Below are 13,945 nucleotides of genomic sequence, written 5' to 3' on the forward strand. Positions count from 1 at the left end.
ACTGAACCGGTTTGGTCAATAACAGTAAAAATCGGTTTCTAAGAAACCAATTTTATAAAGAACATATTCGAACTTATACGATGTTTCTCTAGAATATCAAACGAACTCCAATTCTCCCAGCTCGGAACCTTAAGCTTGGATCTGATGTTTAACCAGCAGAAAACGTCCTCTTTAATACTCTCCACCGTCTTCAAAATCGGAATAAACCGATTATTAAAAACCTTCTCGTTTCTAACAAGCCAAATCCTCCAAACAGTTCCTAAAACAATGGAATGAATGACTTTTTTCCAAATATTGCCACCTGGTTGATTTTTGAAGAATGAGATAAGGTCATTCAGCTTCTTTATATCCGCAGGAAAGGAGACACGGATCCAGGCCATAATGTTCAACCACACACATTTCGACCACAAGCAAGAAACAAACAGGTGGTCAGAGTCTTCTTCCTCCAACCCGCATCTTGGGCATAAACCATCCGCAAGAGGAACGCCCCTATGAATAGGTGATACATCATAAAATACATTGGACAAGTAGGTATTCATCATGCCATAGGTGATACATCATTTACACGTAGTTTCGTGACGCTTAAGAAAGCACATATGAATTTTTTAATGTACTACGCTTGATTATTTTAAAAACAATTGAAGGCCTAGCTAATGATTGTGTCACTTTAGCTCCACCTCATCAATAGCGTCTCCCTTTAACATTGAGGGTATGAGATAAAACCCCAACCCATCAATAGCATCCCCTCCTCCACACACATGACATATACATCTCGCTATTGCTCGTCATTGAAACCAAATCCTTCAATGGCGCCCGCGGTATGGTTGGGGGGGGGGGGGCACTATTGATCTTTTTTAGCTGAGGTGGCATGGGGATGGTGCCCCATACCGTGTAGCTTAAAGATGACAATGAGCAAGGTATAAGGATGGTAATGCCATATTAGTTACTAGAAAACTGTATATCGTAGTCTCATACCCGATCGTATATTACTAGTTACTTCTTATCTCCCAGGTTTGTAGGCAGTGGCGGATCCAGTGGTGTTTTGGAGGTTCCCGGGAACCCCATCGGTTTGGAAAAAAATGAAAAAAATAGTGGAAATTTTGTATGATTTAAAAAAATAGTGAGAATTAGTGAAAATCTACCAAAAGGAACTCGATGAAAAGAATTCCTGCATCCGCCACTGTTTGTAGGTAACCCTTGGATTATTGAGTATACCCATGTGGCCTTATAGTTAAAAGCAACACCATTACCCGAAACTCGAAGTTAAACTCAACTTAAAAACCGACTCAAAATATCAAGTAAACGACCACACTTTTAGCAATTCTATAATTTAATCAATATCAAGTTTCTAACCATTTCAACATACTAATTGTGATATTTTTAATATTATATTATACATTAATATATTCGGCTTTGATGTAGGTAAATGATTCACATAAGTCAGGTGTCAAACACATGTCATGTAAACATAATCCCATAGTCATCGGTCTATCTCGTACCTAAATACATGTCCTATTATTCATAGAGGTGCACAAAATAGTTTGTTTTTTTTAAATCGGTTCGGGTTATAAACTGAACCGGTTTGGTCAATAACAGTAAAAATCGGTTTCTAAGAAACCCATTTTATAAAGAACATATTCGAACTTATACGAATCAATTTGGGTCGGTAAAAACAGGTTCTTACATTTTTTTTTCGAATCGGGTTGGATTGAAACCGGTTTTAGAGAAAGACTATGAACCAATATACGAACTGACAGGTTAAGCCGGACTCTAACCAGTTTGGGGCAAACCGGTTTACGAGGTGCTGTCGAGTCATGTTATAAACCGGTTTTCTTGTCCATCTCTAAATTATCCATCCCGAATATTTCAAACAAAAATTATTCAATTTAATTATTTATTTTATATATGACTACAAGTTTATTTATATTAATATTAAATATATAAAATATATATGACTACCAAACAATTTAGAAAAGAATAAGACCAAATGGTTTTATACATAAATCCCAAACCCTTCACACCTTTCATACCTAGTGAAGAAGCTTCTACTCCATGCAAAACATAATCTCCATCATCAATGGAAGCAAACACATGAAACCAATGATAACATCGTATATGATTCTTGTTTTACTTATCAACAAAACCATAGTGGAGGCAGTTAGCAAATAATAATAATAATAATAATATCTAATACAAGAATCCAACATGACTGCAAATTTCTGGCTGTAATTCGTCATTTTGCTTTCGAATTTATCCGCAGGTATCACTATCTCTTATCTCTTGCAATGACATAATACTTCCGTAATGGGTTTGTATTCTTTTATTCGGTTTTGATAATATATATGTTTTGATTGATGCTGTTTTGGTACAGACTTGGCCACGTTTCTCAAGATAGATAAGGCGGTGATTCGGTGGTGAAGTGTGACGGATTGAAGCAGTTGTTGATCGGAAAACATTTCGATGGATTCAGTGATGATTTTACTTGGTATGATCTTATTGTTTTTTTATTGTGTTTGGTCATATGATTGTGGAATCTGAATCTCTGATGATATATGCATACATATATACATATATTGCTACTGGGGGTGTAAACGAGCCAGGCCGAGCCCGAGCTCGACTGGGCTCGAGCTTGGCTCGTCATGTTTTTTGAGCCTACTTATATGAGCTCGAGCTCGGCTCGCGAGTAAAACCCAAAGCTCGAGCTATTTTAAGAACAACCTCAGACGAGCTAAAAACTCGGCTCGAGCTCGCTTCAGTATCACTTAAATGAGCCAAAGCTCGGCTCGCCAATGTTATCATCATTATTATCATATTATATATAAAATAAATAAATTTTTGCAATTTGCTACAAGCATCAGATTTTTTCTTTTTTTTTTTACATTTGAATTTTTGCAAGTAAAGGGGGAGTTTGGGAACTTGGATTGCTTATTTAAACTTGTTTTATTCTATGTTTGAATTAAACAAGCTAAAACTGGTTATTAGCTGCTAACTTTTAAAATCACAGAAAGAATATGCGGTGTGCAGTGACGGATCTAGAAAATAATTATAGGGGCAACGTTTTGAAAAAAAGAATTTCTAAAGGGGCAGCAGCGAAATCGAAAAAACGTCAATTTTTTTTACACAACCGATGAGCGTTTAAGGGGTAACGGAGGCTACCCCTTGTTATATGGTATGTCCGCCACTGGCGATGTGGCTTAGCGCCACCCGCCACTTCACCATCATAGCACCGGTAACACTGGCCGGGGGCCCGTTGCCCCTTGTTCGGTGAAGCCACTAACGGTCACCAAAGAGAGAAAATGGGGAGGGGGGGGGGGGCATGTTTCAAGTTTCAACCAATCGAGTTTCCTTTTTTTTAACCTTAGCTAAACCACCCCACCATAGCCAAAGGGGGGCCGGCGCCATTTGTACCATTTGTCTATGTGGTGCAGACGTGGCGTTGACGTGAAGCGTGGGGGCTTTACTCCACAACACCTAGCCTAACCGGATAACTTATTTAAATAAGCAATAAAAAACTGGTACTACAATTTTAAGCGTTTGGGTCCAACTTGTAATTACTAGTTTTCACAGCATTGATTGATTTTGTTTGTTGTTATGATTGTGGGTTCTCTGAATACATGTGAAATTTCTGCAACTATAGGTGTGTTTGGGAACTACGATTGCTTATTTTGAACTTGTTTTATTCTATGTTTGGATTGAACAATCTAAACTGGTTATTAAAAGAGGACTTTTAAATAACAAAAATAACCAGGTAATTAACTTGTTTAAATAAGCAATCACCAACTGGCACTAGTTAACGCGAAAACTAACTAAAAAAGCCAACTTGTAATTACTAAATTATATAAAGTTGATTGATTATGGTGATAGAGGAAGGTTCAAATGAAAGCCACTAGTTAACGCGAAAACTCGAAAACTAACTAAAAAAGCCTAAAAAACATACCAATTTTTTTTTGCATACCAATTTTCTCTATTTAAACTATATAAAAAAATTTTGTAGTGCACATGTGTATGTGTACTACACGTGTGAATTATTACACATGTGCACTACAAAATTTTATTTATTTTTTTTGAAAAAAAGTTTTTTTTTATATACAAAAACTAGCGATTTTTAATAAAAAAAATTGAAAAAAAAATGTATGTTTTTTAGACTTTTTTAGTTAGTTTTCGAGTTTTCACGTTAAAAGTGGTTTTCATTTGAACCATCCCCTATGGTGATATTCTTATATATATTGATTATGTTTGTTGATATGATTGTGGATTCTGAACACATTTGAAATTTCTGCAACTAAAGGTTTGTTTGGGAACTAGAATTGCTTATTGAAACTGATACTGCTATTTTGCTATGGGTGGGATTTACTGGGTACCGTTGTCGTTGTTGTAAACCGATACTACAATGTTTAACATGTTATAAATCCCACTTGTAATTACCAATTTATTTTCAGGGAGGATCACTATGGTTTCTGAGATTGATTATGAATTGACAACAAGATGTCTTATAGACATTTTCAACTTGGTGTTTGTCTTTCTCTTCTACATGCTGCTTCTTTTATGTTATGTTAGGAAAAACAACACCAACAGATCAACAAAAAATGATTGGATAACTGTATCAGTTGCGTCGTGTTGTTTTCTCACTTCGGTTTCATATCTCATTGCTGGTCTATGGGATGCGACTGCTAAAACCCCTAAACTGAATTGGTGGGCGTTCGTTGTTAGGCCACTAGTTTGGGCAACTTTGGCAGTTTCATTACTCATAGAAAGATTTACGCCAGTCAAGATTCTAGCTACCGTTTGGTGGGCTTTCGGTTTCTTGTCAATTTCTTTTGTCAACATCGAGAATTTGTCGAAATCATTGACCATCTTGAACTTGGTTTCGATAGAATGGGCTGCTAGCTTCTTACTTTTCTTTTGTGCTTTAAGAAACTTGAAAAAATTCATCGCTCTGTACGCAGAAAGCCAGACGTTATCCGAGCCCTTATTGGTTAATGAAACACCGGATGCAAATACAAGCCAACCAGAAGAACCAAGTTTTCTAAGCAAATTGACGTTTTCTTGGGTGAACCCGTTGCTTGCGGTAGGTTATAGAAAGCCATTAGTTCTAGAAGACATTCCATGTTTAGCACCCATAGACGAAGCAGCCGTTGCCCACGAGAAGTTCACGAAAGCATGGGATTCACTTCAAACCGAAAAAATTCTAGACAAGGCTAACCTGGTTCCAAAAGCATTATCCAAAGTGTTTTTCAAAGAGATGGTTTTATCCGGATTATGCCTCCTTGTTAGGAACATAATGGTGGTTGTTAGCCCGTTACTACTCTACGCTTTCGTCGACTACGCCAACCTTGAAGTTAAAGATTTACATCATGGATTATTGTTAGTAGGGTGTTTGATTATAGTCAAGGTAGTGGAGTCGTTGACTAACCGACAGTTTTACTTTATGGCAAGAAGAACTGGTATGCGAATGAGGTCCGCTTTAATGGTGAAAGTATACGAGAAGCAACTTAAGCTTTCTAATTTAGGAAAGACACGACATTCTACCGGGGAAGTAGTGAATTACATAGCGATCGACGCTTACCGAATGGGTGATTTTCCCATGTGGTTTCATTTCGGGTGGGCTTGCTTTATTCAACTATTTCTATCAATGGCTATCTTGTTTTCTGTCGTCGGATTAGGTGTTCTCCCGGGTTTAGTCCCTCTAATAGTTTGCGCGCTTCTTAATTTGCCATTCGCAAAAGCTATGCAAAAAAGTCAGTTAAATTTCATGGTGGCTCAGGACAAAAGACTAAGATCCACTTCTGAGATTTTAAACAACATGAAGGTCATCAAGTTACAATCTTGGGAAGAAAAGTTCAAGAAAATTGTCGAATCGTTTAGAGAGACCGAAGTCCATTGGCTACGTCAAACTCAGTTCAACCGGGCATATGGCACGGTTTTGTATTGGATGTCACCAACACTCGTTTCTTCGGTTGTCTTTTTCGGATGCTTCTTATTGAAAAGTGCTCCTTTAGATGCTGCCACTATTTTCACAATTTTAGCAGCATTAAGAACTATGTCCGAACCCGTAAGGTTGTTACCAGATGCGCTTTCTGCAATGATCCAAGTCAAAGTATCCTTTGACCGGATCAATTCTTTCTTGGTTGACGACGAACTTAAAGATACAAGGATGGAGAGAAACCACGAACCGGAAAACTCACATGCTTGTATCAAAATACAGGATGGGGATTTCAGTTGGGATCCGGAATCACCCGTTCCAACTCTTCGAAACATAAATCTTGAAGTAACATGTGGGCAGAAAGTTGCGGTTTGCGGGTCTGTTGGTGCTGGAAAATCATCAGTGCTGTATTCTATTCTTGGAGAGATATCCAAAACTTCTGGAACAGTAAGTGCACATATTCATTGATTGTATTTGATAGAGATCTAATTGCATAAACCGGTAACCATATTTTTTTTGAGTTAATTACATAGTTAGTCCCTGTGGTTTACACAAAATAACATATTTAGGTACTAATAGTTTAAATTCACCTTTTAGGGTATTAGCTTTTCATTTTGTAACGTTTGGAGGTATTAACTTCTAGGATATTAATATAGTTAGTGATGTAGCGCATGATACAGAAAATGAAGATAACACGTTGATTCTACGAATACCCGTGTAGTTCTTCCCAACCCCCAAATTGCAACCCAAAGGCCACGGAATTTGAAATGAAAATTCGATAGTTACAAAATTCAATTCTGATTCTTTCTATTACTAAAGGGACATATAAATAAGAACAGAAATTCGAAATGGGCCTAAAAAAGATAACGGGCCAAACAAACGGCCCAAAATAAAATGCCCAAAATAGTCCAAAAAACATAAAAATGCAAATAAGTAATGGAAATAAGCGTTTCGCCTGGTCGCACACCCAAAACGGACCCTCGTAGCCCAAGTTAGAGCCATTTTAGTGAAGCCTCTTTTGTTACACGATCTTGGGCCTCCAAATACAAAATAGCCCGCTCCTCCACACTTGGGCCCACATCAGTTAGTCCCTGTGGTTTGCACAAATAACATACTTAGATACTAATAGAATGTGATTTTAAACCTATAAATAACGTTAATACATCCAAACGTTACAAAATGAAAAGTTAATACCCTAGAATGTGATTTTAAACTATTAGTACCTAAGTATGTTACTTTGTGCAAACCACAGGGACTAACTATGTAATTAACTCTTTTTTTGTCACAAGAAAATCATGAAACTTTCTAAACTAAAGAAAAAAAATATCAAAACATTCAGGGAAAATGTTGGAAAAAATGAATGGACTTTATATAAAAATTTAGGGACTTGCTCGTGGGAAAAATACGACGTACTTGCTGTGTTTTTATAAGTTTAGTGATTTAATTACCTTTTATGCAATTTGCGCGTTACACAAATGCTGCATGCAACTTTTTGTACTTTGTATTGGATTAATTAAAATCTTGATTTGTGTTTCAGGTGGGTGTGTTTGGATCAATTGCTTATGTTAGCCAAACATCTTGGATTCAAAGTGGGACAATTCAAGATAACATATTGTATGGGAAGCCAATGGACAGAACTAGATATGAAAAGGCTATTAAGGCGTGTGCTTTAGATAAAGATATTGAAGCTTTTACTCATGGAGATTTAACAGAAATCGGTCAAAGAGGGCTTAACATGAGTGGGGGCCAAAAGCAAAGGATTCAACTTGCACGTGCAGTATACAATGATGCCGATATATATCTTCTTGATGACCCTTTTAGTGCCGTAGATGCACATACAGCCGCGACTCTCTTTAATGTAAGATTTTAACTTCTTGAAATGCTTTTTCGGTTTTTTGGATTTAAGGATTCCTTGAACATTCATTTAAATTGTGAATCTTGTGGTTCAGGATTGTGTTATGAACTGTCTTGAGGGCAAAACAGTAATTCTTGTCACTCATCAAGTGGAGTTTCTCTCGTCGGTTGACAATATACTGGTAATCAGGATTTAAACTTACGCATGTTCGAACACTGGTTGGTCTCACAGAGGTGGCAATTTCGACCCATTTATTTATATACATAAGTAATAAGTTGCTTTGGTTATGTTTTATTTCAAACGGGTCAAACAAACATGTTGCCAAACTCTACTTTTAACCCATAGCCTCCTAAATTTATATTTATTCAAAGAGCCTGATATGATTGTAATAGTATTGTTTCGTAATCCGGTTAGTGCTTTCATCATTTATACATACTTCTAAGGAAAAAGATGCTAGCCAGTCAACCAACCCGATCCGGTCTATTTCGACTAAATTCAACCCACACATGTTTTACCTATTATCCGACCCACCCGCCCATATTGCCACCTCTATACATGGGTTTTGACTCATTTTTTGTGATCAATTTATTTATATATTTAATTTTTTTTGTTTCAAGGTTATGCAAGATGGACGAATCAAACAATCAGGAAACTACGAAAAAATCTTGACGGCAGGGACGGCATTCGAAGAGCTTGTGAATGCTCATAAAGAGGCAATCACAGGTTTAAACTCTTCACCTTCTGAAAACAAAACAATAAACATGCATCAAAATTTTGAAGAAGTTAACAATAATAACTACCTCAAAAAACACATAAGTGAGGGGCAGTTAATAAAGGGCCCACCAGGAGTGCAGTTGACTGAAGAAGAAGAAAAGGAGATAGGGAATGTTGGATTGAAACCTTTCTTAGACTATGTTGTCATCTCAGAAGGATCATGGTTTTTGTCTCTATGTGTTTTTAGTCAAACCGGTTTTGTTGCTCTTCAAGCGGCAGCGAGTTATTGGCTAGCATATGGTATTCAGATCCCTAAAGTCACCACCATCATGTTGATATGTATTTATACTTTGCTTTCAACAATGAGCACATTTTTTGTTTTTTTACGATCATTTTTCGCTGCACTTTTGGGATTAAAAGCCTCCAAATCGTTCTTCAATAAGCTCACCGATTCAATTTTCACTGCTCCGATGGTCTTCTTTGACTCTACTCCGGTTGGGCGAATTCTAACCAGGGTAAGAATTCTATAGAAAGTTTCATCTAAAAAGAAAAGAAAAAAGGTGTTATATAATATGTTTGGTAGCTGAAGTAATATTATCTGCAGGCCTCCTCGGATCTTAGTGTAATTGACTTTGACATACCGTTTTCTTTCGCCTATGTGATTGGTTCTGGCATCGAATTACTTGCTATGATTTGCATTATGGCCTCAGTGACATGGCAAGTTCTCATTGTATTCATCTTCAGTATTGTGGCCACAAAATATGCTCAGGTAAATCCTCGTCATCAGTTTTAGGGGTAGTAATATCGGACGGGCGGGTAACATGTCAAGTGGGGTTCGGGTTGTGATGGGTGTTTTTAGCATGTGTCAAATCTAGTGGGTCAGATCGGTTGACCCGCAAAGAATTTGTTGTCTGGTTTTTATTTTTTTTTATTTTTTAATAAGTAACGTGTTACTTATGTTATCAAAACTATATCACTACAGCAGTCAGGGGCGAAGTATAGAAGGGGCGGGAGGAGGCGCCCGACCCCCCGAACTTTTCGCTTAGTAATGTTATATATGTAGTTTTCGTATAAAATTTTTTGGGTATATACGTTTTCGACCCCCCGGTTCTATAGAATTTTTTTTATATACGTTTTCGAACCCTCTGTCACTTGGGTCAAGCTTCGCCACTGACAGCAGTTAATCTAAATCTTTGTATACAAATCTTTAGAAAGTTGTATGCATTAAGAATAGAGTCATAGACTTTGGATGACTTTAATCTTCTTTGAATTATTATTATTATTATTTCTTTTTGTGAACTGCAGGGATATTATCAACCAAATGCAAGGGAACTAATGAGAATCAACGGGACAACAAAAGCACCCGTGATGAGTTATGCATCCGAAACTTCACTTGGAGTAGCAACAATACGAGCATTTAGAATGCAAGATAGATTTTTCAAAGAATACCTTAAGTTGGTGAATAGAGATGCAAGTACTTTCCTTTACTCAAATGCAACATTGGAATGGTTGATTTTGAGAATCGAAACATTTTCGAATCTCACCTTGTTCACAGCTACTTTTCTTCTGGTCTTGATTCCAAATGGCTTTGTGCCTTCAGGTATGTTAGTCATATTTTGAGGTGGAAAAACAGGTTGGTTGGGTACTTGGGTAACGGGTCAAAACGGGTTGGGTTGACCCAAAACGCCTTATGTCCAGTTTCCAGTTTTCCACTATAGTTCATGTGTTCAAAGACAACATTATTAACTCCATATATTCAATCTTTGTACAGGATTGGTTGGCCTCTCTCTTTCATATGCGTTGACTTTGACGGGTACCCAAGTGTTTATGACTAGATGGTATTGCAGTTTAGTCAATTACATCGTTTCAGTAGAACGGGTCAAACAATTCATGCACATACCGCCTGAGCCACCGGCAGTTGTGGTGAATAATAGACCACCATCATCTTGGCCTTCAAAGGGAAGGATTCATTTTGAGAATCTAAAGGTGAATTCATACTTTTTTCTAGATTTTTTGATATAGAAATATACCAAAAATCAGTGTTCAGCTGCTTTCAGAAACTATAAATTAGGCGACATAATGATTGGGTTGGGCGACATGAAACAATTTTAAGTGTCTATGTTAACGCAACACTAAGGGTGTGAATTTCTGACACGACCCGAAAATCCGATACGAACCTAACACGAAACTCGCGGGTTTAGGTTTAGTTTAAACGGGGTCGGGTCAGTTTCAGGTTGAACCCGTGAACCCGTTTAGGTTAACAGGTCGGGTCGGGTCATCCTGGTCGGGTTGGCAGGTTGACCCGTTTAACACATTTATACTACATTATATTTTTTTTACAATATATTTAATGTGATAAATTAAATGGGGTGTGTATTTTATGCCATTATTATAACTTAAAAAGCGAAATTAACATAGATTTTATAATTTAAATATCATATTATTATATACATTTTTGTTTTTTAAGTAAATTTTGATTTTAATATATTAATTTCATAAAAAAATAATAAAATTCGGGTTGAACGGGTCGTGTTCGGGTCAACCCACGAAACTTCCGGTCGTGTTCGGGTTCATATGTATGATACAATTTTCGGGTTCGGGTTTGTGTAAAATTTTCGGGTTCGGGTCTGGTTGAATCCGCCAACCCGGGAACACGACCCGTTTAGCACCCCTTTGCAACGCGCGTGCAAGTTGATAAAATTTTATACTTTATTAAAAGCGTGTAGAAAAACTTTAAGAAATGAGTCATTCGTTATGTTGGGATCGTTATGTTTATGCACTTATGGGGTTGTGTTTCAGTTAAGATATCGTCCAAACGCTCCACTAGTTCTTAAAGGGATCACTTGTATATTCAAAGAAGGGACTAGAGTGGGCATTGTCGGAAGAACAGGAAGTGGGAAAACGACACTAATAACAGCCTTATTTCGTTTGGTAGAACCCGATAGTGGAAGAATTCTTATAGATGGGTTAGACATTTGCTCTATCGGACTAAAAGATCTCAGAATGAATTTAAGTGTCATCCCACAAGAACCCACCCTTTTTCGGGGTAGTGTTCGGACAAACTTGGACCCACTTGGACTTCATTCTGATGGCGAGATATGGGAGGTAACCAAAACATCTACACTGATATCTACATTGATTTTTATATGTATACCCAAAGAAAATACTATGATGAAAACAGAACACAAGTGAAAATACATTGGTAGTTTATACAAAAGAAGTCTGTTCATATATCGATACGATCTTTATGCAATAACGTTGATAGCTCTGATGAATTTACAGGCATTAGACAAGTGTCAGCTCAAAACTACCATTAGCAGTCTTCCTAATTTGCTAGATTCTTCAGGTAACTTTGCATTCTAATATTTTGATCACTATGGTGACCTGAATTGTAAGAATTAGTTTTTAGTGTTTGGATAAAGGAATGCTGATTATTTAAAGGTCAGATATTCAGTTTAGAGTTAATTGCCCGGATGGTCCCTGTGGTTTCATGTTTTTTCACGTTTAGTCCCCACCTTTTGAAAATAGCAGGTACGCTCCCTATGGTTTGTTATTTTGTTACTCGGATGGTCCCCTGAGTAGATGTCAGTTAGTTTGGAAATAGTAGGTATGCTCCCTATGGTTTGCATTTTGTTACTCGGATGGTCCCCTGAGTAAATGTCAGGGGACTATCCGAGTAACAAAATACAAACCATAGGGAGCATACCTGCTATTTCCGAAAGATGGGGAGTAAACGTGAAAAAAAGTGAAACCACAGGGACTATCCGGGCAATTAGCTCTTCAGTTTAATACCTACGACAAAAAAATTAATTACATATTTCCCGTATTTATTACCCATATTTTCTGTATTTATTATTAATATTTATACAATAAAACAATTTACACAATACAAGACTTTTAACCAGTCAGTTTTTCCCAACAGTGAGTGATGAAGGGGAGAACTGGAGTGCTGGACAAAGACAGTTATTCTGTCTAGGAAGAGTATTACTTAGGAGAAACAAAATCCTAGTACTCGATGAAGCCACCGCATCCATTGATTCAGCAACGGATGTTATTCTACAAAGAATCATAAGGGAAGAGTTCTCGAGTTGCACTGTCATAACTGTTGCCCACAGAGTTCCAACCGTTATAGATAGTGACAAGGTCATGGTTCTGTCTTTTGGTATGTTACCCCTCTCACACAGTTGGAATAAATTGTTTCATGTATTCCAGTGGAAAAATGGATTGGACGGGTGGTTTGGGTAACGGGTCCAAACGGGTTTGGGTTGAACCATTTAAATTTTTGGTACGGGTCAAAACAGATCGGGTGAAGTTGGGTTGATCCACTAACACTCTATGTCTGTCCAAAAATATTCATATATTAATATAATGAACATGTAAATTATGGTTGCAAAAAGATATTCACACGGAGGCTGACTAGGTATTCATCGTAACCACACATGTATTGAAACTACTTTCATAATGCTGAAAATGGCCTTAAATATATTTTGGTAAAAACGAAAAACAATCATGACGTTTTGTTGAGCTATAAATAACAACAATTCTTGGCATTTTACGATATCTTGGCATGTTTTTACCGGATTTGGTATGCATATGTGGGTGACATATCGAGTTGTTTCAATATATGGTTGGACTTGAACGACTTCTAATTTGTTCTTAGTTTAGATTAAAAAAAAATATTTGAGCTGCTTAACGTGTTTATGATAATATATAAGAACATAATACAAGCAAATGGGTTGAAGTTGTTGCTACGATAAACTAAAATTTGTTAATTTGTAGGGAAAATGATGGAGTATGATGAGCCTTCAAAGCTTATGGAGACTGATTCATTCTTCTCCAAGCTTGTCGCTGAATACTGGTCCAGTTGTACAAGGAACTCTTCTCAAACATTTGATGACTTTAGTTAAATTTTGGGCCATGCGTGGTTCGAGCTCTAACGACTCTATTGTTAAGCATTCTAGTTTTGTGCCTTATTACACCCCAATTTGAATGTTTAGGCTTTGTTACACTTTTTGTATTTTCATCACTTTGCAGTGTCTTTTCTCATGATATATATCACATGGATCAATATAGGGCTCAGTAAGGTTGGACCTGTGGGTGTGTGACAATCAAGTTGAACACAAGCTAAATGAAGAAAATAGATATTGTTCTAACTAAAGTTACTAATTCAATGTCACATATGGTTCCAACTTAAAAGTTTTTAGGTATAAACCAGTTATTTAGATGGTGAAACACAGAAACTAAAGAATTTTATTCTTCATGGATTCAATGGATTGTCTAAGAGTAAAAAATTATAAAAGAGTAATCAAGTCTGATTCCATATTAATCTTTTTGCATATAATAAGTTGAAAAACTCATTGCCATTATTTATATGAACGTCAAATCCGTAGTCAAATATCTGTTTTGATTCATATCAATTCCACTTGTTACATAATTAGGTGAAGGACACCAGT

At 36.8% G+C, this 13,945-nt stretch overlaps 1 protein-coding gene across 2 annotated transcripts; it reads left to right on the forward strand.

The window, feature by feature from the left end:
* The first annotated feature begins 2,018 nt into the window (after positions 1–2,018).
* Positions 2,019–13,564, forward strand: LOC110935549 (ABC transporter C family member 8). 2 transcript variants are annotated; one of them, XM_022177929.2, is made up of 13 exons: positions 2,019–2,260; positions 2,372–2,485; positions 4,440–6,370; positions 7,461–7,781; positions 7,873–7,959; positions 8,396–9,007; positions 9,097–9,261; positions 9,798–10,092; positions 10,264–10,478; positions 11,292–11,597; positions 11,775–11,838; positions 12,415–12,654; positions 13,272–13,564. In XM_022177929.2, exons 2-13 carry the CDS (start codon positions 2,461–2,463, stop codon positions 13,397–13,399), a joined length of 4,389 nt encoding a protein of 1,462 aa, XP_022033621.1. In that variant the 5' UTR covers positions 2,019–2,260; positions 2,372–2,460; the 3' UTR covers positions 13,400–13,564. The 2 variants fall into 2 exon arrangements, with proteins under 2 accessions (XP_022033621.1, XP_035845565.1); XM_035989672.1 differs by having other exon boundaries at positions 2,020–2,260; positions 4,947–6,370.
* The last annotated feature ends 381 nt before the right edge of the window (positions 13,565–13,945 follow it).

The sequence above is a fragment of the Helianthus annuus genome, chromosome 4 (genome assembly GCF_002127325.2).
Source record: "Helianthus annuus cultivar XRQ/B chromosome 4, HanXRQr2.0-SUNRISE, whole genome shotgun sequence".
In the NCBI taxonomy this organism is placed as follows: Eukaryota; Viridiplantae; Streptophyta; class Magnoliopsida; order Asterales; family Asteraceae; genus Helianthus; species Helianthus annuus.